The sequence below is a fragment of the Vulpes lagopus genome, chromosome 1, assembly GCF_018345385.1.
Source record: "Vulpes lagopus strain Blue_001 chromosome 1, ASM1834538v1, whole genome shotgun sequence".
Taxonomy (NCBI): domain Eukaryota; kingdom Metazoa; phylum Chordata; class Mammalia; order Carnivora; family Canidae; genus Vulpes; species Vulpes lagopus.
This window is the reverse complement of record NC_054824.1, coordinates 97,702,879-97,729,654: the sequence shown is the minus strand read 5'-3', so window position 1 is coordinate 97,729,654 and position 26,776 is coordinate 97,702,879. Positions and strand designations below refer to the sequence as shown.

General features: G+C 37.7%; 1 protein-coding gene across 3 annotated transcripts in view; it reads left to right on the top strand.

Annotated features, from left to right (window-relative positions):
• The first annotated feature begins 317 nt into the window (after window positions 1–317).
• TBC1D23 (TBC1 domain family member 23) overlaps window positions 318–26,776 on the top strand; it is a 57,123-nt gene continuing 30,664 nt past the window's right edge. Inside the window, exons 1-4 of one of the 3 annotated variants that reach the window (XM_041746444.1) lie at window positions 318–495; window positions 20,981–21,092; window positions 22,208–22,313; window positions 23,506–23,710. In XM_041746444.1, the coding sequence (XP_041602378.1) occupies window positions 443–495; window positions 20,981–21,092; window positions 22,208–22,313; window positions 23,506–23,710 (476 nt within the window). In that variant the 5' untranslated portion in view covers window positions 318–442. Of the gene's footprint in view, window positions 496–20,980; window positions 21,093–22,207; window positions 22,314–23,505; window positions 23,711–26,776 lie in introns of those variants that run through there. The other 2 variants (XM_041746434.1, XM_041746451.1) reach the window with 2 other exon arrangements.

Below are 26,776 nucleotides of genomic sequence, written 5' to 3'. Positions count from 1 at the left end.
CACGAGCTGCGGCTCCCAATTCCGGTCTTGCTTAGTAGGACGCCTAAGGCGGCGGACAAGCCGCAAGGACGCGAAGACGCGACGCCCGCCGCGGCCGGGCCGGGTGGCGCTCCCCCGCCGGGCCCCGCCCACTCCCCGCCGAGCCCCGCCCACTCCCACGCCCTCCTTCCGCCCGGCTCCCCGGGGCATCCTGGGACTCGTAGTCTTTGACGGGGCAGCGGCTCGGACCAGGTCTCCTCCCCCGCTCCCCGCCCCGCCGCCTTTCGCCGTGGGGACGTCGTGACGTTGCGTTCCGCCCGTCCCTTGCCGCCTCCTCCCTTTCTCCTTTCCTCTCCCGAAGCTCGTTCCCAGACTTCCGAGGATCTTTTACGACATTGAGTCTCAGGAGTCGGTCCCGGCGCCGGGTCCACTTTTCGGCAAAGTGACGTGGACGTCAACAGCAATGGCGGAAGGAGAAGAGGTCCAGCCCCGGCCAACGTCGAGCGGTGAGGGCTGGTGAGTGAAAGCCCGGGGCTGACTCCGGCTGCCCCTCGGTTCTTCCTTCCCCCGCTCCCGCCGGCCCCGCAGGCACCGGCGGGCGCCGGCGTGGAGCGCGGGGACCCGCCCTGGGCCGCGTCCACTGGCCTGCCCCGCCCCCTCTGCGGGCCGGGCCCTCTCGGCCGGTGCGGGCCGCCGTACGGGCTGCGGCGGGCCTCCGCGGGAGAGCGGGTCGCCCAGCGCCTGGGCCTCACCGCGGGGCTCCCGTGAGGGTCCCGGGGTCCCGGACGCGCTGGAGAGGCTGGCTTCAGGGCAGGGCTCAGCCGAGACCCGTGGTCCCGGGAGTTCCAGTAGGTTGGTTCGGGGGGAAGTTTCGGGGACGCACGTCCCAGGCGCGGGGATCGCATCTGAGGACCCGGCCCTCGGCGTGACCCCGCGACCCTTGCCTGCGGGGGAGCGACGCGCCGGGGAAGATCCTGCCCACGGACTTGAGATAGTTCTTATTCTAGTTTTTATTTGTTTTGCGTTTCAACGGTTCGACGATTCGGGCCTCACAAGTCGTTTTTCTTCCTGCCGCTTTCCCCAGAGCCCGACCTGTGCGGCCCCGGGGGCTTGCGGGAGCCGCGCTCGCCGCTGCCCAGCCTTTGCGCCTACCCCGCCGCCTCGGGGCAACCGGGGGCCCCTCCCGTCATGTTTGGTGGGCTTTATCCAGTGTCGCTAGTCTTCGGGAAAGGCTCCTTCCTACTTTTGAGATAGTTGATCTTTACAAGACGTTTTTAGGGACAGTATCATAAAAAAAAGATAGAGCCTCTAGAGGCTTTTTGAATTTTTATATTGAAGTACATTGACTATATGTGTTAGTTAGTTTCAGATTTGCTTTTTCATCCTATGACATGTATACAGCTCGTGTAATAAGCTGTTGGCCTGAGAATCATACGGGACATTTTAGACGTGGACTTTAATCCTTGAGAAAGAAATGGGATCATCGAAAGGTTCAGATAAGATAGTAACTGAGAAACCCAGCCCCGAATCCGCGGACATCCAGTACCGCCTAGGTGCGTGCATGTGCACTCCAAGATTCAGCAGGAAGACGCACCGGTGACCTGGATGTAGTTTCTTTTCTCAATTTGCTTATATTGGAGCTGTGACAGTTACACTCAGTAGCAAGTTAAATTGATCCAGCTCTTTGGGAATGTGAGTGTAAGCGCTATGGGGTTTCAGGGGGGACAGAAGCCACTTCCACTTGCAGTTATTGGAGAAAGCGTCAAGGAAGCAAAGATGTTTGAATTAGGCCTTGAAGAGTCCACAGGATTTAGACTAGTGCTGTACAGTGGAAGCGTAATGTGAGCCACACATGTAATTTAAAAATTTCCTTTTTAGAAAAAAAAGATGTAAAAAAAAATTTAAGTAATCTCTACACCCAACCTGGACTTGAACTCAAAGCCCTGAGATCAAAAGTTACATGTTCGGTTGACTGAGCCAGTCAGGTGCCCCTGTAATTTGACATTTTCTAGTAGCCACATTAAAAATCAAAACAAGGGATCCCTGGGTGGCGCAGCGGGATCGAATCCCACGTCGGGCTCCCGGTGCATGGAGCCTGCTTCTCCCTCTGCCTGTGTCTCTGCCTCTCTCTCTATCTCTCTGTGACTATCATAAATAAATAAAAATTAAAAACAAAACAAAACCAGTTGAAATTATTTTATTTATACCCAAAATATTATTTCAGCATATTGTTAAAAGAAACCAATTAGACAATTTTACATCTCTTTTTGTAACACTTCAAAATTCAACATATATTTCATTTTACCTTTACCTTACATCTCAACTGGATCTAGCCACATGTCAAATGTTAAGTAGCCACACACGGCTGGTGGCTAACATACTGGATAGTGCATTAACTGATGGGAAAGGGCTCTGAATGGAGTAATAGCTGGAGCATGGACACAGGCAAGAAAACTAATGATTGTTTGGGGAGTAATGACTAGAACTTCATAAATGTGCTGTCTTGGAAGGGTGAATTGTATCATAAACTGACTCTGATCAGCTTATTGGAGGCCATGAGGAGAAATGTTTCTAGAGTAAAGTATCTTTGAGAAGCTCTTAGGAGGATTGTGAATACCAGTGATTCACAGGCAAAGAACATGGAATTAATAGTTGTTAAAAGTAGCATGTGTTCTCTTCTACAGTTGTTGCATCTTTTTTGTAGCTTTCAATTTTTGTCGTTTTTATTTTTATGAATGGAGGAACCCGGAGGGGTTCTGTGGTTTCTGCTCTGCTTCCATTCCCATGTATGTAATCTTTTTCTCTGCGTACTCCACTCGGGTGTACCCTAGGTGCGAGTTTGAATACAGTCAGAGAAGACATTTGGATTTGGAGCCATAGATTTGGTAAAGCCTCTGTTCTTAGACTGGTGAAGAGGTTGTTATGGAAGGGGGAGGGTTTGTTCTTGAGAGAGAAAGAGAGCATGTGTGGTGGGGAGGTGGGGGCGGAGGGGCAGAGAGAGAGAGAGAGAGAATCTTTAGGCTCCACGCGGTGCTCTGTCTTATGACCCTGAGATCATGATCTGAGCAGAAACCACGAGTTGGATACTTACTGCTGAGCTACCCAGGCATCCCACTTCATGTTTTTATTGTACCTTTGTCAGATGGAAATTTTTCTGAAATGTGTTATATATCTCTTTGCCTAACCTGAACTTACCTCAGTGACTTAGGGTCATTCAGTTTGTAGATATAAGTGTGTAAGAATAAAACTAGGTCCCTGTCCTCAAGGAATTTGTGGTCTAGTTAGAGTAGGCACATTTAAGAAGATCAGTTACTATTATACTTCTGTAATACAGTGACCTGTCTAGGCAAAAAGGGAAGATTGTTGCTATGTTAAATGGCCCTGTATAACCATCTCTTTTTGAGATTGCTTTCTGTTAGTTTTTTTTTTTTTTTCTGTTTTCTCTCTTTGTTGTTAGTGGTATTTCCCAGTTCTTAATCTGTGAAACTAGGTAGCTATGTTAAAATTAAGTATATATTTGTAAAAAGGCTCAGTATGGGTTCCAAAGATTTTTAAAAGTATAAGATGAGGGATCCCTGGGTGGCGCAGCGGTTTGGCACCTGCCTTTGGCCCAGGGCGCGATCCTGGAGACCCGGGGATCGAATCCCACGTCGGGCTCCTGGTGCATGGAGCCTGCTTCTCCCTCTGCCTGTGTCTCTGCCCCTCTCTCTCTCCCTCTCTCTCTCTCTGTGTGACTATCATAAATAAATAAAATTTAAAAAAAATTATAAGATGACACTTACCTATTTTCGGTTATGTTCTAGGCCAGTGCTTCTCAAAATTTAAATGTGCATTAGGATTACCTGGGGATCTTGTTAAAATGCAGATTCAGTAGATTTGCTTGGGACCTGAGATTCTGTATTTCTGACTGACTAGCTTCTAGGTGATGGCTATTTTGCTGGTTCCTGGACTATACTCTTTAGCAAGTTTCTAGATGATGTATGTCTCAAAATGAGTTGGCTGGAGGAATTTATCTCTATATATTATCTGTTATGTTTTCTCACCCAATGCATTATATTGCAATTTATCTGATTGCATGATTTATCATCGTTGTGTACATAGTGGACTTCTCAAGGGCAGTGGCTTATAGCAGGTGGCTCAGTGAATGTTTATTGACTGAATGACTTTTGTAAAATCATGTGTAATAGCATACCAAGCTGTCATTTCATATATATTTTCTAACTCCATTCTTTTTGTGAACCATGTAATTGGTTGTAAAATGCTCACTTTTTTATGGAAAACCAAGGATAACAGAAAATACTCGGCTCTCTAACTTTCTGAAACTTCAGAGGGTGTGGAGAAATTCTTTAAAAATGTTTATAGCAAGTTTGAAATTATTATTAAACATTTTTTTTTCTGTTAAGTAAACCCCTGTGCCCAATGTGAGTCTTGAGCTCATGACCCCAAACTCAAGAGTCTCATACTCTACTGACTGAGCCAGCCAGGTGCCAGCAAGTTTGAAATTATTTAAATTTAAACAAACTGCGGGTTTGTAAAAATCAAAGATGTTAAATTTTTACAGTTCAAAGTTTGATAATTCGTCTTCTCAGTTTTGAAGCAGTTAGCCTTAAATTTGAACCAGAGTTTCTCATTTTCTGAGGCTTTCTTCCTGACATAATGCCTAAAAATCTAAAGCCATGATTTAAAAAATGTTTTTATATAGATATTAGTTTTGCAACAACTGTTGGTATTCTGTTTAGTTTAAAATTTTTTTACAATATTCACTTTAAAGTCATGGTTTTATTGCTAAAGTCTTCTTAAATTATTGGTAAACTTTTCTTAAAATTATAAAAGCATTTTATAAAGAAACTTTTATTGTTCATCTGAAATGTGAATAGAATTGTTTTGGGAATAAAAGGGTCTTTTTGAAAGTTCTGTGCACTTTGTAAATAGTGTTCTCCGTGCTTCCCATTTCATAAGCATTGAAATATGAGAAGGTATTTAAGGAGTGGATGATTGCAATTCCAGACATGATATATTCAATAAAGAAATATATTTGATATGAAAGAGAATGGAACTCGTTTAAGAGGAATATTGACAACTTGTGGTTCTGGGCAGACTAGATATTACCTTACAGAAAATGAAGAGAAAATAAACCTTACTGTCTTGAATTGGGGTTTTTTTAAGTGACACCTGTTTGATTTTGTAAACTGTAGGTAGAATGCAGACAACGATTAGAAATTAAGACTTATTTTGTTTATGTGATTTACATGAATGTTTTTCCTATAATTCACATTTTACGGTTTTTAAAGGTAATTCCTAAATAATAACTCACTTCTAGGATTTTGCTCCTGTGAATGTAAGTAATTGGCTTTTGCATGCCCCAAAAATGTATATAATTAATTTATTTTCATTTATTTGTGCTTACTATAGAGAGTACAGGTGCATTCCCTATCTTAGAGGCAAGTCAGGTAACTCTGGAGCATCATTGTTAAGTGTGCTCCAATACACAGCCAACTTACAACTGGGTGTCCTCTGAACAGAATTGATAAACTATGCTTGGCAAATAATTGCTGCTGCTTATGCTAAAATGTGGATTCTGCTTGGTATAAACTAAAAACAGTGGCTCCCCTCATGTATCAAAAAGCAAAACAGAGTTTAGCAAAGCATTCAGCAGACCTTAACTAACTACTGGTTATATTCAAGCTGCAGTACGGTGTTTAAGAAAAAATTTGAGACCGATTAAAAACCAGAAGTTGCATTGTTCTTACTTGCTTGGGCACTTCCATTTTTTCACCCTTTTAGCCCTAGGGATGATAGGTGACGATATCTTCTGAAGATACCGACATACTGGTGTTTTAGAAATTAGACACTTTATCAGAGTGGCATAGGATTATTTAGCTTGAAAGGGGACAGTACTTGAAATGATTTATTTAGATATTGAGAATTATAAATGGAAAATCAGTTCCTTATGTTAGTACAAGAACAAATTGTCTCTTGTTAAAATACAAGAACAGTAAGTTAAGAGCCAATTTAACAACAAAAAACCCTAATTCCTGAAATTTCATGTGTATTTGTTTTTAAGGGTCTAACCTTTGACCTTTGATCTGAGCTGAGAAAATGGTCAGTAATAAAATCATTAAATATTTTGTTTCAAGTTTCCTTTCTTTTTCTTGAGGGTTAAAGGAGTTTTTTCTTATCTTAAAGCTGACATAGCATTTCATAGTTGGGTGGGAATGCTGTAATATGTGCTTTTCTTGCTTTAAGGCAGTTACATAAAACTAGTTGCCGTGGTGATATTTAATAATTTTAGCAAGCTATAAGAAAATATTATATGTTTGCATAGGGTTTTATCTCCTATGTATGCTTATATATACTATCTCATTTGGTGCTTACAACAATTCTATGAGAAGGGGAAGTTACGAATTATTGTAGTTTTCTTGTTAGAGATGAGAAGACAGGCTTAGGATGGTCAGACCACAAATCTAGTTAGCGGAAAATCTGGGACTTAAATTTATATCTCTTTAAGCTCTATGTTCTTTCTAAAGTTGATTGCATATATACTGTGTACTTCACGTATATAACAGACACCTAGAGAGAGCCCATTTAAAAATATGCTAGTCCTGAGGCACCTGGATAGCTCAGTTGGTTAAGCATCCAACTCTTGATATCAGCTCAGGTTTTGATCTCAAGGTTGTGAGTTCAAGCCCTGTTGTTGGGCTCCACGCTGGTGTGGAGCCTACTTAATTTTTTTTTAATTAAAATATACTAGTCCTATACTCAATTTTGTGTTTTGAGAGACACAATTTTCTAAGATGTGCATTGTTAAACATACGCATTTGTTATCTGCGGCACCTCTAAAGCTGTAAGGATGTGCATAAACTGTGTACCACATTGTCTTATATATACAAGAAGGTACAATTCGTGGTCGATATGGTGAGATGTGATACAGAGCATTATATACTATAGCTTTATATATCTTTAGTTTTCATAATGTAATCTTATATCCTTGCCAAAAATAAGTTTTTTGATCTTGAAATAATATGCTTATATATCACATTTAGATAATATGTACTTACATGTTTATATTTAAATGTATTTGTATAATTCGGTTAAGTATATTAATAATTAATTATATTTCATGTACCTATATCATATATAAATAGAATTATTTACAGTCTGTTAGAACATAGTAGTGATATTTAATTAGAAAATATAAGTAACTATACAATTTAGTAACTATCAGCTCAGTAATTTTTCTGTTGTTTTTATTCAGGGATATTGGAGAAACAAGAAACTTGGCTTTTTGTTGTTGCTTTTTAAAAAGATTTTATTTATTTTTGAGAGAGAGAACACAAGGGGGAGTAGGAGCAGAGGGCGAGGGAGAAGCAGATGACCTTCTCCACTGAGTAGGAAGCCTGACACAGGGTTCCATTCCAGGACCCTGGGATCAGAGCCTAGCTGAAGGCAGATAGATGTTCAGCCAACTGAGCCATCCAGATGTCCCAAGAAACCTGGTTTTAATGTAACTCTCTTGTGGTTTCTTTCCCCTTTCAGAAGTTTCTAGCCTTTGTTTTGAAGTATAAAAGTGACCCATAGAAGAATGTATTTATCTCATATAGCTGAGTAATTAAATACTGGCAATTCTTGAGTTTTATTTTGTAGATTCTATTTAGATTTAACCACTGACATGAAAATAAGTGATATTCTCTTTAATCAAATAAATTCTCATTGATGATTGGAATGCAATTTTGTAAAAAATCTATCATGTATTTCTTTGCCAAACCAATCTCCATTGGTAAAGTATCCTTGGAAAGACTTGCATTGTTGCCACCTCATTTGTAGTAATGTTCCTTTATTTTCTAAAATGATGGTTTCAAGGAAAGGAATGTTGGTAGCATTTCTTTCCTTATTGCATTTTGGATAAATTAGAAACTTGTGATAGAAACAAGTAAGTGCTGTTTTATATTGACTTGTGTTGTTTTCATCCCATTCTTTCTCTTGGGCAAAGGACATACATGTTTTGTTAATAACCTGCTTTGGTGAGGCCGAGGGGTGGGGAACCTGTTGCATTTGTTTGTGCATTGAAAGTGCTGGAAAGTTGGGGTGCCTCGGTGGGTCAGTCAGTTGAGTGCCTGGCTCTGGATTTCATCTCAGGTCATGATCTCAGGTTTCTGACATGGAGCCCCACATCTATCGGGCTCTGCACTCAGTGGGCAGTCTGTTTCCCCCTCCCTCTGCCCCTTCTCCTGCTTGTATATCCTGTGAATATGCTCTCTTTCTCTCTCAAAAATAAATAAGTAGATCTTTTAAAAAAAAGTGCTGGAAAGTCACCTCATATGTAGAGAAAAGAAGAGTATGTTAGAGACTTTTTATTTTGAGGAAGTGTGAAAGAGGAAAGGATTTGGAGCACTGTCTAAAGTCAGCTTCCTTTTTTTCGTAGAGAAGATATTCTTCCATTGTGCAAGGAAAATCTTACGGCAGTTGCATTGCAACATTACACATAGAGTAAAGTTATGAGAAGCTGCTTTTTTTTTATTTTTTAAGGAGCACACTTCATTAGTACTATCGGTATAGTTTGATCTATGTGGATTATGGATCAAAAATAAGTTTGAACGGGCACTGAGGGGGGCACTTGATGGGATGAGCACTGGGTGTTATTCTATATGTTGGCAAATTGAACACCAATAAAAAATAAATTAAAAAACAACAAAAGTATTTCTTCTTCTTATAAAAAAATAAGTCTGAAGTTTTTTTTAAAAGATTTTATTTATTTATTCATGAAAGACGCACACAGAGAGAGGCAGAGACACAGGCAGAGGAGAAGCAGGCTCCATCCAGGGAGCCCGACGTGGGACTCCATCCTGAGACTCCTGGTTCATGCCCTGAGCTGAAGGCAGACGCTTAACCGCTGAGCCACCGAGGCGTCCCAAGTCTAAAGATTTTTTTTCAAGTCTAAAGATTCAAAGCACTGTTTCATTTGTAGTGACTTAATATTAGTAGCTTACAGATCAGTGTTCTACGATCTCTGTCTCCTTTGCCTTTTGTACAGTGCTGAAATACTACTCTATAGCACTGTACATACAGTTAGGCTTGTTAAGCACAGGATGACTAGATTTACACCTTTCCTTGGCGCAAGGTCCTGCTTAAGCATAAATTCTGGAGAGGATTGTATTATTTGGTAAGGGAATCTCCCAAAGCTACTTTTGTGGATCTGATCCTGATACAGAGTTTCACTAATTTTTTTTTTTTTTTTAAAGCTGGTGAATGGGATTTTTTTTCTCTTGGCATTGAAATATACAACTTGTTAAAATGCTGTAATAAGTGTGACAGAAATCCAGATAACTTGAAAATTTTGCCATTACCAGATTGTGCTTTCATGGACAGTAAGGTATCATGGTCATTTTTTAATATGTCTCATACTGTTTGTTGTTAGAAAGTTTTGCTGGTTTGGGGGGACGTGGGTGGCTCACTCAGTTAAGCATCAGACTCTTGATTTTGGCTCAGGTCATGATCTCAGAGTTGTGAGATAGAGCCCCATGTTAGGCTCCACACTGGGCATGAGCCTGCTTGAGATTCTCTCTCTCCCTTTCCCTCTGCCCCCCAACCCCCCATGCCACCCTGCTCACCAACATGCACACGCATTCTCTCTCAAAAACAAAACAACCTTTTTTATAAAAAAAGTTTTGATGGTTTGAGATTGGTATTTAAAAATAAGTTACACATGGGTGCCTGGCTGGCTCAGTCAGTAGCACATGGGACTCTTAATCTCAGGGTTGTGAATTCAAATCCCATATAGAGTTTACCTAAAAATATATATAAATAAATAAAAATAAGTTACACAGTACGTATTATGGTCATGAACTTATTCCGTATCTATTTCAGGAGTGAATGTGTAACAAAGTTGTGTGATTTTCATTTCTACCAAATATTACACAAAATATTCAGGAACTAATAAACGAGTATTGGTGTGGTAGTAATTTATAACCAGTTTGTTAACAATAGTAGCAAAATAAATTCAGACAAAGCTTTTGTTGCTGATGTTCTCATGACCTGGGTGTTAAGAAATAACCAGAAATAAGGTGGCACAAAGTAAGTCTTGAAACCACAATTTTAACGTGTGCAACTTGACACTGTTACACAATCTGCTGGTACTTACAACTAGTTAGCTGGTCATTTTTGAGTTTTAAATAATTGATCAGAGGCTTGTACCTGGATGTAATATGTTATATATATGTTTATATTTATATTTATATTTATCTATATATAGTCAAACTGGCCTGTCATGGTTTAATTTGTGCTCATAGTGATGTACATTCCAGGCAAATTTAAACAGATTATATACACATGAAAGGGACCTCCTCCCACCTTTTTTGAGTGGGTTTCAGATATTAGGACTTGAGGTAAACTTTGGAATTACCAGCTAGAATATAGGCTACATGAGAGCACGACTTTTTGTTCACTGCTAGATCTTTGGTACCTCACACGGTGGCTAGCAGGTAGTGATGCTCAATATATATTTATTGAAGGTTTAAATAAAAGACTACTTTTGGGGGCACCTGGGTAGCTCAGTGGTTGAGTGTCTGCCTTTGGCTCAGGTCCTGATCCCAGGGTCCTGAGATTGAGTCCCATATCAGGCTCCCCAGAGGGAGCCTGCTTCTCCCTCTATGTTTCTGCCTCTCCTTGTGTCTCTCATGAATTTTTTTTTAAAGTACTTTTTTGGCAGGGAAGGAAAATTCAGAGTAAATATTAGAGAGAGGTATAGGAAAGTTATGGAAACTTAAGGAGAGTGTTTTAAGGAGAGAATCTAACTTTGCAGAGTAGGTAAAGAGAACAAGGACTAAAGATAGATGATTAATGACTTTTTGGGCAGTTTTAGTAGAAAGATGGAGAGTTTGAGTGGATGAGGAGAGAGTAAGTAGAGATGAGTGGTGACTACTGTTTTCAGGGAGGTAAACTGTAAAAAGAAGGAGAGAGATGACTTTGAAAGGGAGTAGGTCATGTATAAGACTTGTGAATAAGTATATGTGGAAATATTTGAGGAAAGAATAATGATCCCAGGCTATTCTTTATATTTGTTATATTGGTCTTTATATTTTTGAATGCTAGAAGTTCTGAATCCATTTTATCTCTTGGCTCTGTTTAATACTGCTAGCTGATTCAGGAGTTTGAGTAGTATCCTAGAGAAATACCATGTTTAAGATGTTTACATAGCAGACTTTGGACTTTTATTTTTCCTTAGTAGTGGAAATAAAATTTTAAACTTAGCTTTAAAATTTTTGTTTTTATCAAACAATAATATATGTCTTAGACCCTGACCACTTTAAGGCTCAAAATTAATTTTTTTAAAAATTGGGAAAAGAATTGGTAATTGGTTGGTATCTGTACTTTTTTTTTTTTTTAAAAGATTTTATTTATTCATAGGAGGTACAGAGAAAGAGAAGCAGAGACACAGGCAGAGGCAGATGCAGGCTCCATGCAGGGAGCCTGATGTGGGACTCCATCCTGGGACTCCAGGACCACGCCCTGGGCCAAAGGCAGACGCTAAACTGCTGATCCACCCAGGGATCCTGGTATCCGTACTCTTCGCAGTTTAAGTGATTAACATATATTCTAGGTCCCATGTGGGGTTTTTGGGGGGGTTTTGGGTAATTATAGAAAAGGACTAGATTTTAAGAATTTGGAAAACTGGTGAAGTTGATTTGGTTTACTTGATAGACTGAGAGGCTTTGTGAATTAATTTTTTTTCTATTTCAGAGAACATCCTATCCAAAGTGTTTTAGAAATTTCTCTCACTATGCTCAAGTGGCATTGTTTTATTCTGAAGTTGAATAGACTATGAGAAATCATACAGACCATCTAATTTGCTGGGAATGATTACTAATTGCATCATTCTAGGGCTGTTTCATTATTTTGTATAAATGCTTTCTTTTTTTTTTTAAGATTTTTTTTCATTCATGAGACGCATAGGCAGAGGCAGAAGCAGACTCCACGCAAGGAGCCTGATGTGGGATTCGATCCTGGGACCCTGGGATCATGCCCTGAGCTGAAGGCAGACACTCAACCGCGGAGCTGCCCAGGCGCCCAATGCTTTCTGCTTTTTAAAAACCATTTATTGAGTGTTAGTTTTGTCTTTAAATATTTATTCTTAACTAAATGAAATGTGACTTAGTGTTCCTACATTTATGTTTTCTTTTGTCCTCAAAGTTTAGCTTTTTCTACATTTTATTATTGTCTCATTTGTTGGTGTCACATGTACCCGTAAATGGTTAATGTGAACAGCTTACTGTCCGACTCTTTTCCTTTGGAAAATGGTGAAGGCTTCAGTGCCTATGGAGACTATCCAGAAAGAGAAAGTTGAAAAGGACAGATTCAGGCAAGCTGTAGGCATTAAGTTGGAATGGAAAGAGGAATGGAAGGGAAACTGGTAGAACAGAATCCGTATGCTGTATAAATACTTCCCAATACTTTAAATTCATTGGTACCTGGTACTATCCCCATTTTATAGATGAAGAGTAAGTTTGTATTCTAGGTCACACAGCTATTAAGTGTATAGAATCTGGTATCACATTTTCTGATTTTAAATTTTATATTACTTTCTCTATAATATGTTGCCTCTAAGCCTTAATATCCTCAATTCCTTGGTGGCCTTGCTATTGAGCTATGTCAGCTGTTGAGGAGTTTGTTCCTTTCCCACAATGGTAGTTAACATGTACTGCTATCAACTTGAGGAATTAAAGAGTCAAGGCAAGCTCTTACCCCTTAACCCAAGGTGTGGCTCAATCCCTTCATAGTGACATACTCCTTCCTTGAAATGGTAAATGAGGGTTTGATACAGTAGCTTCATTTGAAAGCCTTAAATTAAAGCATCTCTAAACTTTTTCTGATGCAGTTACTTCTTTTGTAATATTTTTATTGACATTTAACTTAGGTACCATAAAATTTACCCATTTGAAGTATACATACAGTTCAGTGGTTTTAGTATATTTAAGCGTCAGGCAGTTATCACCAAGATGTAAGTTTATTTTATTTTTTTTAAGATGTAAGTTTAGACTATTTTCATTACCCCTCAAAGAAACCCCCTACCCAGTAGCAGTCACTCTCATTCCTTGTCATCCAGACCCCTGACGACCACTGATGTACTTTCTGTCTCTCTACATTTGCCTACTTTGGACATTTCTTGTGAATGGAATCATACAAAATGTGGCCTTCGTGTGGTTTCTTTCACTTACCATAATGTTTTCAGGTTTATCAACGTGTTATTTATATCAGTACTTCATTCCTTTTTATTGCTGAGTAATATTCCACTGTATGTACATACTACATTTCATTCATTCATTAGTGGATGGACATTTAGATTCCTTCTACCTTTTGGCTATTATAAATAATACCATCATAAGCACTAACATACAAGTTTTTTGTCTTTTTTATGAGGTAGAATTTATATAACATTAAATTTTACCATTTTAACATGCACAATTCAGTGACATTGAGTACATTCACAGTTATGTATAACCATCACTCACCATTATTCATTTCCAGAATTTTCCATCATCCCAAACAGAAGCTTTATACGTAATAAACAATAACTTCCCATTCACCTCTCTTCTCTCTAGCCCCAGTAACTTTTATTTTCTATCTCTATGAATTTGACTATTTTAGGTACCTAATATAAGTATAATCATACAGTCTTTACTTTTTTGTGACTGGCTTATTTCACTTAGCATTTGTCTTCAGAGTTCATCCATGTTGTACCATATGTCAGAATGTCCTTTTTAAGGCTGAGTAATATTTCATTATACACTCACACTCACACACACACACACACACACACACACACACCACGTTTTGTTTACCCATCCATTGATGCATGTTTGGGCAGTTTCCAATTTTTGGCTATTGTGAATAATGCTGCTATGGATATGGATGTACAAATAACTGTTTGAGTCCATGTTTTTAGTTCCTTTGGGTATATACCCAGAAGTGGGATTGCTAGATTACATGATAATTCTCTGAACTTTTTAAATAACTACCAGACCTTTCCACAGTGGCTATACCATTTTACCTTCTCACCAGCAGTGCATAAGGATTGTAATTTCTCCACATCTTTGTCCTTTTTTTGATACTAGCCATCCTAATGGATGTGAAAAGTAGTGTGTCTTTTTGATATTAGCCATCCTTGTGAATGTGAAATGGCATCTTATTGTGCTTTTGATTTGAATTTCCCTAATGGCTAATGATGTCGATTGTCTTTTCATGTGCTTATTGGTCATTTGTGTATCTTTTTTGGAGAAAGAAGAGTTATCAGATGCCTTGGAAAGATTAAATTAAGGCAAAGATTTGGATATTAGGCAGAAAGAGGGGGGCATAGGGAGGGTGGTCCCTGTGGAGTGGTGGAAGTGAAAGGGAGGAGAAATAATGGAGAGTACAGGAGGAGGAATTGAGGGGAAGATGAAGGAGAAATAATGACATACATTGTTGAGAATTCTTTCAGAAAGCTTTGCTGTGAAAGGAACAATCAAGAGCTTGATACCTAGATGGAAAGGAAAGTTTGGAGGAGCTTTTGTAGTAGTGCAGATGTTGTTTCTAATGACGATATTGAGCATATTGGAAAAAGAAAGTGGAAGATAGGAGAGGGGGATAATTGGTGGCACATGGCTTCAAAGGAGTTCAGGGTTAGAGAGAAGCCCCAGGTGACGTTACAAGTGTTAGACTAGAGACAGGATACGTAGACGTCTGTGCATAGAGGGAAGACAGAAATGATGTCTAAAGCTGATGGTAAATTGCTTATGTTTGTTTTTGGAGAGGGGTTGAGATCAAAGGGAAGAGAGAAGTCTGCTGGCCTATATTTTTTCTTTCAAGTCACTTGAGGTAAAGTGGCTCTGTAGGGATCCTGAAGAAAGTGAATAGGAAATTTTCAGCCAGCATTGATGGTAGAGAAGATGGTGAATTTATGATAGCATCATAAAGTTGTCTTAATTTATTTTCCCATGAAGTCTTTATTGAGCGGAGTGTAGGAACAAAAGAATCCAAAATTGGTTAGATTAACCAACCCAATGCTGAGAATCTGTAGCTTTCCAAGTGTGACCAGAGCACAAAGGAGTGATATTTAGGGTGTTAAGAATGTGCTTAAGGTCTTAGGCCATGGAATTAAGACAGAGGACAAGAAGTGAAACCACATGAAAGCTCTTCTAACAGGTTTATGCCACCCTTCTACTCTCTACTTTTAACTCCATCCACAGGAGCAGAAAGTTAATTTTCTTCCATGCTCATAAATAGAACCAAAGGTTTTCTATCTTTTAACTTCCTTCCAAGTTTATTAGATTATGTAAACCTTTAAAAAAGAAGGAAGTTTGTTGTCAGTATGAGTTGACTTGTTTATCTTTACTCTTTCAGTATTCAGGAGGGGAGAACTAAAATGAAATAAAGTGGCACAAATGCCACATTGTTTTCTTCTTACTGATTATGTGAAGTATGGTTTCTTAAGTAGTAGCTACTTACTAATACTTTAAGCAAAGACATATATGTTTGAGGTGAGAATTATTATCATTCTTGTTTCTTGCAAATATTTGTTCATTTTAGACTATAATAATACCCCCCTCAAAAAAAGGACACGTTAATTTTCTTATGATTATATTAATTATATTAAAATTAATTATATTAAGCACTCTACTTGAAATAAACATTTTTTAATAGCTTCCCAGTGTATGTGTGGGAAAGAGTGGATAGGGAGTGGGGATAGTGTACTATTTCTCTAACACATACATGCTGTATGTTAGTTTTAAAGCTTCCCTTTTTAAAAGACTTACTACATGTCATTCATATGATGAACATTTTCATGTCATTGTTTTTCAGCATTTTAAATTGTTGCCTAGTATTTCATCCACTGATTTAAATCAGTTCCTCATTTTAAAACTGCTACATTGTAGTTTTTGTAGGTACTACTTTGAACATGCTTTTAGCTGAGTCATTTTATTCTCAATTCCTGCTGACTGAAAGGGTATGTTAAAAAGGAGTCTGTTAATATTAAATTATTCAAGTAGTACATATAAATATAAGATACACTTTAGCTTTACTGACTGATGCTATGTGCAAAGTAAATGTCCATCCCATCTCGCTTCTCTGTAGTAGCCACCTTTCACAATTTTGGTTTTTGTTCTAATGGATGCTGACATACCCCTGACCTACTTCCGGTCCCTAGCAACTTCTGTTTTCTTTCTGTCTCTGTGAATTTGACTATTGTACAGTTGTACAGTATTTGCCTTTTTGTGACTGGCTTATTTCACTGAGCATAATATCCTCAAGATCCATTCATGTTGTAGATGTGTCAGTTTCTTTCCTAAGGTTGAATAATATTACATTTTGTATGAATATACCCCATTTCATTTATCCATTTATCTGCTGAAGGGTATTTGGGTTTATTCCACCCTCGGCTACTGTGAATAATGCTGTTATGAACATAGGTGTACGAATATCTATTCAGTGTTCAAGTTTTCTTTTGGGTATATAATCAGAAGTGGAATTGCTGAATCATGATAGTTCTATATTTTAATTTTTTGAAGAATAGCCATACTGTTTTCCATAGTGGCTACACCATTTTACATTCTCACCAACACTTTTTTTGGTAGTTTCTCCATATTCTTGCCAACACTTTTTTTTTTTTTTAATTAATTAATTTATTTATGATAGTCACAGAGATAGAGAGAGAGAGAGAGGCAGAGACATAGGCAGAGGGAGAAGCAGGCTCCATGCACCGGGAGCCCGACGTGGGATTCGATCTCGGGTCTCCAGGATCGCGCCCTGGGCCAAAGGCAGGCGCCAAACCGCTGCGCCACCCAGGGATCCCTTGCCAACACTTTTTAAATTTTTATTTATTTAGTTATTTTTTGATAATAGCCATCCCAATAGGTCTGGTTTTGATAGACTTGATTTTTAAATTCTTTCAGGCCTTCTTAAGAAGAATAAGTAGTTAATAAATAATATGTATGCATCATACACTTAACCAGTTGAACTATTGATTTTTATGTTTAAAATTAAGAGACCATCATATAGAGTCAAAAGTTAAAACAACTGTAATGTCCATTAACTGGTGAGTGGATAAATAAAACATATTATAGGGGTGCCTGCGTAGCTCAGTTGGTAAAGGGACCAACTCTTGATTTTGGCTCAGGGTTATGATCTCAGGGTCCTGAGATCGAGCCCCAGGGTCAGGCGCCATGCTGGGCATGGAGCCTGTTTGAAATTCTCTCTCCTCCCTGTCTCCTCCCTCCATGCATGTGCTTACACTCGTGAGTGTTCTTTCTCTCTAAAAAAAAAAATATATATATATATATATATATAATATAGTATGTATATATATATAATGTAGTGTGTATATATATATATGCAGTAGAATATTACTTGTCAATAACACGTACTGATACATGCTACAACATAGACTTTGAAAACATTATACTCATGCACAAAGACCATATAAATAAGATTTCATATATAAAATGTCCAGAATTGGGGCACTGGCTGGTTCAATTGGGGGAGGATGCAACCCTTGATCTTGAGGTCATGAGTTTGGAGTTTGAACCCCTGTGTTGGGTATAGAGATTACTTAAAAATGAATAAACTTTAAAAAATAAATGTCTGGAATAGGTAAATGTGTAGAAACAGAAAGTAAATGGTTGCCAGAGGCTGGGAGCAGAGTGGGAAGGGGTGGAAAATGACTAATAATGGATATGGAGTTTAATTGCAAAAAGATATGTATAAAAAAATTAAGAGGTGAACTAAGCCTTGCTTTCACCTCCTGTTTGGAATATGTACAATTAAAATTCATCAATTTTTGAAATTATAAGGAAAAGTTTCTAGAACATGGTTGAGGAAAAACAATGTAGAAGAAAGTGTAGGGGTGCCTGGGTGTCTTATTTGGTTAAGCATCTGACTTATGCTCATGGCTCAGGCCATGATCTCAGGTCCCTGGATCAAGCCCCGTATTGGGCTCCTCGCTCAGTGGAGGGTTGGCTTGTCCCTCTCCCTTTCCTACTGTCCCTCCTCCTGCTTGTGCTGTCTGTCTCTCTCAAATAAGTAAATGAAATCTTAAAATAAGAAAAGCAATATACAGTATCCACCCCCCCCCCAGCAGATTTTCTATGGCTTTAACTTTTAGGAATACAACACATGTAATTTAGTTGCTTTTAAAAATTATAATTTCAGACATATTCATTGTATGGCTAATTCAGAAAATAATTATGTACAGAATTTCAAATTGAATTTATTGTTCCTAGAAGCATTTAGAAATCTATAATTTGTAGTGCTTGAGAAATTCAAGTCCCCCCTCTTCCCCTTTTAACTTTCATTGTGCAAATGTTTCCATGTGCTAGAAGTTACCATTTGGTTGAAGAGGAAAAATCTTCCTCAGTTGTTAGCTTAAACATTAAACTAACTTCATATGAATGCAGTCACATTGTTTGCCTTGCTATAGTTTTAAAACCACTTGGGTTACAATGCTCAGATTAGGTGATTTTGCCACAAAACATCAGGTGAGGGAATAAATATTCTATTGTGTTCTATTTAGGTTTTGAAAATATGTCATTGATACATCATCAACAGTAACATATAACATTATACTAACAAATAAGGTTTCGGTTCATAGAACCAGGAAAAGGTGCATTTCTGTTATTTGCTTTGAATTTGCTTTGCCATGAGCCTTCTGAGCAAAGTAGACAATTGTTTTTTGGACTAACTGGGATAAATCGACAAGGCCTGTATTTTTCTATTTTAAGACCCGCCTGCGTATGCAGTACATTTCTACCAACCTTTAGACTGTGAGGTCAGTAAGAAGCGTCCATATTCAAAGAAGATTTAAAAATCCATAACCCACCCAATGATATTCCACAAGACATGCGTCTTGTTTTGAATGTTAGGTATTGCTTATTCAAAAGTAGAAGGAAACTTGGTTTAGGGGAAGGAACAGTCTGTTTCAGAGCTAAGTGCCATAGAGTTCCTATCTCTTGATAAGAACTTGATCCTTAAATAAATTTTTTAATTTCACTATTTTCAACTCTTTTTCTACTTTTACAAGTACATTTGTAATATTGAAAGTCTGATAACTGAACTTTTGAATACCTTGTTCAGAAGATAATGTTACTCTTAGTGAGAAATTCCTTTTACTGCTTAAGTTGGGGCATTTTCTGGTTTCTTGTTCAAGATTCTATTGCAGAGACCATATCTGAGGTTCCCTGGGGGCAGCAAAGGACCCATTGCAGCTGTATCAACAGAGATGTGCGCGTACATTATGATGATTTGAAAAGTATGTTGAGGGTCAGGCGTTTTGCCCCAAAATACTGACTTTGTTGTCTGGATAGTAAAGGATTTTTGGGCAGAATTACTTCAAAAAGGAACCAAGAAATGGAAAAGCTCTTCGTTTCTATGGTAGAAGAATTCCATCTTGTACAGTGGTGTTTTCATTTCATTTATCTATTTGATCATGAAAAATATGGTGTTTACTCATCAAAGGTCACATGCCATTTTCTTTGTTTCATGGTTACAATCTTTCAAATTCTGACAGGCTGTCTTGTATGCTTTGGCCAGAATATAATAGATCAACCCCATCTTTACCAGCTGTAGGCCTGAACCATTAGTAGACTTGAAAGCTCTTTCCCTCACTTTCTCCTCCGACACGGTGGTGACCATATAGCAATAGAACAAAATGTTTCTTGTATGGTTACTAGTTATTTTCTTATTCTTATGAATTTTTAGTAGCTTTGTTAAGAAATCTCTCAAATTTGATCACTGCATTTGTGTTGAATATGATCCCAAGTATTTACATTTTCATTTAATTCCTTTCTCTTAAGAGGGCAACACTGTACATTTAAACTAATATTTTTGGAATCCTATCGATAGGGAAGATGTACATAGTTTTATTGAGAGAATGTGGGATGGGAGTAAACTTTTTCTCAAAACTACCTACACAGACAAAAATGTGACAGAGTCTTGATTTCCTGATTGTAGTGGGAGACTCTGCCTTTCAGGCTGCTTCAAAGAATTTTAGAAATTGGCTGAGTTACGAATTTTTATTGTAAAGATTTCTTGTGTATTGTATATTAAAATTATAAATAATGAAATTTCAGCTTTTGAGAATTTTGAGGAATTAGTTATTTTAGGTTGTTATTTCATGACTAAAAATTCATAACATTTGTGAAAGTTTCTTTTTAAATGTATTCTTTTTAGCCATGTACAAACAATTTGTTTTCATGTTTCATTCTCTCTTTAAACATAGTAGGCTGTACATAACTGCTTGATGATTTACTTGATGATGATGTATTGCTTTGCTTAAATATGTAATACAGTGATGCCTTTAGAGTGTTTTTGTTCTTCTAACATTACTTGGACACTGTAAGCCAGGTACTGCTCTAGGTATGATTTCTGTATAAAGTTACATACTAAGTATTCCTATATTGCAGTGCTTTGAATTCTTGGTTACATTTTATCATTTCTCCTCCTTGCGAATATTTAGCATAATACTAGAAACACAAATTTTGGAACCCGACTGTTAAAATTTAAATCTTGGCTTTAGTACTTTCTTGATAAGTGATCATAAGCTGTATAACTAACTCCTCTTTGCTTCAACCGTTGCATATGTAAACTGGGGCCAGTGATGATTGTGGTTACTTCATATAGAGTTGTTAGAATTTAAAAAACACAGGCACAGTGTTTGGAATAGTGTCTGGCACAAAGATAGTGCTATATAAAGTGTTAGTCATTACTATTACCATGAGTCGCACTATTACCGTGGCTTTTCAGTGCTGTCAGCTTGCTTACACTGTCTTCTCTTTTTAAATTTCTTTAATCTTAGAAAACATAACCAAGCTTATTAGAACTAAATGCAAAATAAGAGTAAGTTGCGTGAAATGTGAGATTCCCTTTCAAGGAAGCTTCTTTTCATAGATACAGACTTTAGTAAGCCATACTTATATATGAATCTTACATGGGAAAAAAATAAGTAACATTGATCTATTAAGGACTTGTTTTTTAGGGAAAAAGATCTTGAAGAAGCTCTGGAAGCAGGAGGTTGTGATCTTGAAACTTTGAGAAATATAATTCAGGGGAGACCACTACCTGCTGATCTGAGAGCCAAAGTTTGGAAGGTAACTGGAAACTAAAACAAACTGTAATCACTTAAGAAGAACATTTGAGAATTTTTATGTTCGGTTGTTTACATTGCAGAAAACTTATGAGCATGCTGTGTCTAGAGAATTTATCGAACAGAGCAACTTATTGAAATGTATGTTTCTGTCATGTTTGGTTATTTAATAATTTAGAATTTGAAAGGCAGTGTTTTTTGTTTGTAGTTATTAGAAATGATGTCTATGAAGATTGTGTAATGAAATGGGAAAATGCAAACAGTGAGTAAAATAGGATTTATAATTGTAGCTGGAATTACCTCAGCTATGTTAAAAGACAGGATGGGGAGGGCACATAGGTCTCTGGCATTGGAATTATACGACATTTTACTTTGTTTATTTTCCTCTTTGGCTGTTCTCCAGTGCATGTGTATTATCATTTTTTTAAATTTTAAACTAAGATTTTGTTATGATTATAAAAACTCACCTTTGTTAAAACATATAAGCATAGGAAAAGATAAAAATCATTGGCTGTCTATCACCTATAAATAATTATGTCTTGGCATATATCTTTTTATATTTTTCTTCTCTGCACACACACATATATATGTAACAGAAATGGAATAATAACTATGTATGTAGAATTCTGAATGTTTTATTATAGAAATTTAAAACACATACAGAAGTAGAGACCTGTGTAATGAACCCCCATGACCCATCTCTCTTTTATAAGGACACTAACTCCATTATGAGGGCTCTACCCTCATGACCTAATCACCCCCCAAAGGCCTCACCTCTAGATAACATTGTATTGGGGATTAGGTTTCAACATATAAATTTTGTGTGGGCACACAAACATTCAGTCTCTAGCATTGACGATATTTGCTTCAAATAAATTTATATATGCTATTCATTTGATTGACATGAAGTAATAAAATTTAATATGGGAAGATATAAAATAATTGTGTTTGTTGCAATATGACTTAAGGGATCAGCATTTGGTGGAGTGTAAATACATTATTTTGTAATCTTAGAAGTATGCATTATTATTTCTAAATTCAGGACTTTCCACTATTACAGCATATTTTTCAAGAATGAGAAATGAAATTTGAAGCTAGTTGCTTTTATCTTTCTTCCAGATTGCTCTAAATGTTGCAGGAAAAGGTGATAGTTTGGCATCATGGGATGGTATTTTAGACTTGCCAGAACAGAATGCCATTCACAAAGATTGTCTTGAGTTTATTGGTAAGTTTAATAATTGTTTCCAACAGTGAAAATTTTGAAAATAATATTTTGAGGTAGAAGAGTTAATCTATTAGAATCATTTTGTTGTAATTTGGGATATGTTGAGTTTGTGAAGGGCTAGTACATAGTTTTAGAACTTCTCTTTTTGAAATTCTTATGAAGTGATGTCTAGTATTTTTAAGAAAGAGAGTACAATTTATAGTTTTTTTTAAACTGTGTGTTCAGTTCTTCAGCTACCTGTACAGTCTTGTTGCAGTTTTAAAATTGTTTTTTGTGTCTAAAGATTTGTATCATTGGATATAGTCTGCACATTAAAGGGCTCTGTGTTCTAAAAGTCTGTTCATCATAGGTAATGATCTGCTATTAAAAAAATAACTTTTAAAAAAAATATTTATTTTTAAAAAAGATTTTATTTATTCGTGAGAGACACAGAGAGAGAGAGAGAGGCAGAGACACAGACAGAGGGAGAAGCAGGCTCCATGGAGGGAGCCTGACACGGGACTGGATTCCTGGGTCCCCAGGATCACGCCCTGGGCCGAAGGCGGTGCTAAACCACTGAGCCACACAGGCTGCCCCCCAAAAATAACTTTTATAAGTCATGGGTGAAAAATTTCCAGTCACTCCACAAGGTCTTTTTCAAGATTAAATGAATAGTTTATATTTTTAAATTCATCTGTAGTCTTAGTATCTTTCTGTTTCTCTTTTTATCACATTTTAGTTAGGTTTTGATTAGATAGGCTTTTCTCTGCTAACCATAAAAGAAACATTATTGGTGGTGTGTGCAAAGGAAAGGGAATTTGGTCGTAGAGAATGAATTCCCTTCCCTGACAAAGACATAGAGGCAGCTACCTATCATGGGGTAGACGATAACCTGCTGTTTAGAAAACACCTTTTTATTTTCCAGGAATATGGATTAAGCCTATCTTTCCTACCTATCCACTTTAGATTATCGGAAGTTCTAATGTTTAATATATATATAAGTCAAGTATTATTAAGTTGAGTTAGTAAATACTGAATATCTAGTAAATACTGAATAAGTATAATGAAACATGTGCTTTCATATAGTTTTATTTTGCCCTTGTCATGCTCCAAATACACTAAGATAGTGTGTATGTTTGTAAATAAGTGTTATATGCATTAATGGCATCACTAATGGGCCCTTGGTAACTTAATTTTGACACTTCTTTTCTAGAACAGCTTTCAGTGCCAGAAGAGAAGGCAACAGAATTACTTTCGGATATTGAATCTGTAATTACCTTTTACTGTAAATCACGTAATATTAAATACAGCACATCCCTTAGCTGGATACATCTACTGAAGCCATTGGTGCATCTTCACCTTCCACGCAGCGATTTGTACAACTGCTTTTATGCTATCATGAATAAGTACATTCCCAGGTAAAATACAATTTAGTTTTTAGATTTACTTTGGTGGTAAAGTAAGAAGTTCAAATAATTTTTAGGGTTGTTTGAGTCGTAATGGTTATTTGACTTTATTTTTGTGGTTATAAGTCTTTTTTTATATAAATCTTTTTTTAAAAGGATTCTTCAGTTAAGAATTTATGCTTATAGGGATCCCTGGGTGGCGCAGCGGTTTGGCCCCTGCCTTTGGCCTAGGGCGCGATCCTGGAGACCCGGGATCGAATCCCACATCGGGCTCCTGGTGCATGGAGCCTGCTTCTCCCTCTGCCTATGTCTCTGCCTCTCTCTCTCTCTCTCTCTCTCTCTCTCTCTCTCTCTCTCTGTGACTATCATAAATAAATAAAATTTAAAAAAAAGAATTTATGCTTATAGAGTTTATGCTAATTTTTTGGTATCCCTATTTTAATTTCTTTCCTTATAAAATAATAAAAACATTAAGTGCCTACATGGAAAGTAAAACTTTTGGAGTGCTGCCTTAAGTGAGGTGCTGGCATTATAGCTTGGAATGTAAACCTAGATATGCAAGCACTGAACAAATAATTAGAAGTATGCTGAGTATTGGGAAGATGAAATACAGAATGCTAGGAATTTTTTTTCGGGGTGGGGGAATGAGAGAGGGAGAGGGAGAGAGAAAATCTTTTTTTTTTTTTTTTTTAAAGATTTTTTAAATTTATTTATTCATGAGAGGCACACACAGAGAGAGAGGCAGAGACACAGGCAGAGGGAGCAGGCCCCATGCAGGGAGCCCAATGTGGGACATGATCCCTGGTCCCCAGGATCACGTCCTGTGCTGAAGGCAGCACCAAACTGCTGAGCCACTGGGGCTGCCCTGGAGAGAGAGAATCTTGAGCAGGCTCCATGAGCACATTTTATTTACTTATTCAATAGCTGATTGGACATTTGGATTATATTCACTTTTTGACTCTTATGAATAATGCTGCTGTGAACATTTGTGTATAAGTTTTCGTGTGGACATATATTTCATTTCTCTTGGGTATGTACTGAGTTATGGAATTGCTGAATTATACGGTGACTGTATGTTTAACTGTTTGAGGAATTGCCAGCCTTTTCCACAACTGTATCACTTTACATTCCCACCAGTAGTGAATGAAGATCCCAGTTTTTCCACATCCCTGTCAGCACTTAAGAAAAAATTATTGTAGCTATACTAATGAGTATTTGGTATCTCTTTATCGTTTTGTTTTGCATTTCTCTGACAATCAATGATGTTTAGCATCTTTCATACGCTTGCTTATTGGCTGTTTGTATATCTTCTTTTGGGAAATGTCTGTCTGTTTAGGAAAAGAACTTTTAAAATACGCATCTGTCCTAACGTATAGCAGGGTAGAGAGCCTCTGTGCTACCTTGAAGCCATAGTGCTTCATGTAAGTAAAACAGACCCAGAGATACCAGGAGACAGGGCTACTATGATCATGGAATTTATATTTGAGACTGGAATTCAAATACATCTTTCAACTGCTTATATTTTTTTTTTTCAACTGCTTATATTTTACCACAACTTAGCATAACAGAGCTAGTGATAGCAAGGAAGATGATGTTCCAGCTTTTCCTCTAGAAGATACTGGTGGTGGTTGTTAGCAGTGGTGCAGAGGGAGGATTTACACTGAGCTGTGTAATATACTCTCTTGTTAGGTTCCTCTAGTTACTCTTTGTGAGTTCCACCTGTCACACAGCACTCCAGCAGTGGTCAGTGTTAATGCCCTTGGATAGAACACAGCCCCACAAAATGCTGCCAGAAGAACTCTATTGTAATATATTTTCTTATTACAGATTCAATATAACTTGGGTAGAATCCTCTCGAGCACAGTGCTGCAGCAATAGTACACAGCTGTTAAATGAATAGATGATGTTGTAGTGGCTGACTCCCTGAGATGTCCTGCTAGGGATACAAAGTAGGCGATTGTTGCTACATTTTTATGTCCCTACATTACTGTCTGCTTCTGTGTTTTGCCTTAGCAGTCAGTTGCCTTGCGTTTATAGAATGGGGAGAGTATTCAGACAAAGGAGGAGGTAATCTTGCCAATATGAATCCAGTTTCTGTCTCTGGGCATCTGAATTAACAACCTAGGGCTTTCTCTACAAAACTTCCCTGTCATCTACATTATCCAAATAAGCTACAGGTTCATATTCAATCCTGGCATTGATCTCAGATCTTGGTTATATAGAAATGACTTTTCAGTATTCCCACTTAAATAGCATTTGATGACATTCTTTTTTTTTTTTTTTTTTTAAGATTTTATTTATCCATGAGAGAGACACATAGAGAGAGACAGACAGAGGGGCAGAGACACAGGCAGAGGGAGAAGCAGGCTCCATGCAGGGAGCCCTACGGACTCGATCCTGGGACTCCAGGATCACACCCTGGGCTGAAGGCAGGCACTGAACTGCTGAGCCACCCAGGGATCCCAGCATTTGATGACATTCTTTATCAGTGCTTCTATGTTAAAACTGAGACATTCATTAGTTTTTTCACATGAAGCCTTTTATTTCAGTTTCTTTACAACTTGTTTTTTAGAGACTGTACCAATACCAAAATACCACTTGTTGCAATACTGAATTATATATAGAGAAGAGTAATATGGCATGACAGTTTAATACAGTTTCTGTGTAGAGGTCTTAGCTGACTTCTTAGCTCTGTGACCTTGGGTGAACTACCTGTCTACAACTAAGCCTCTGTTTTCTCTACTGTAAAATGAGGAAAAAATAGTAATTATTTCATAGGGTTGCTTGTAAAGATAAAATTTGATAACTTTTGTAAAGTGCCTGATACAGTGTCCAGCACATGATATTTTCTCAACAAATACTGACTTTTATTGAGATGGTCTGTTCTTTGAGCTGTTTACATTTTTTATTGATTCATTAGACACAAAGGAAGAAGGAAAGTAGTGGTATGTTGCTTGATAAAGTGTTTTGTGCCCCTTGGGATTTATTCTGAGCAGTAGTACCCAGGCTACTTCAACAGCTTCTAAGGTTCTGGCCCAGTATTTTATTCATCTGTGGCCATTTTACACTTTTACCTGG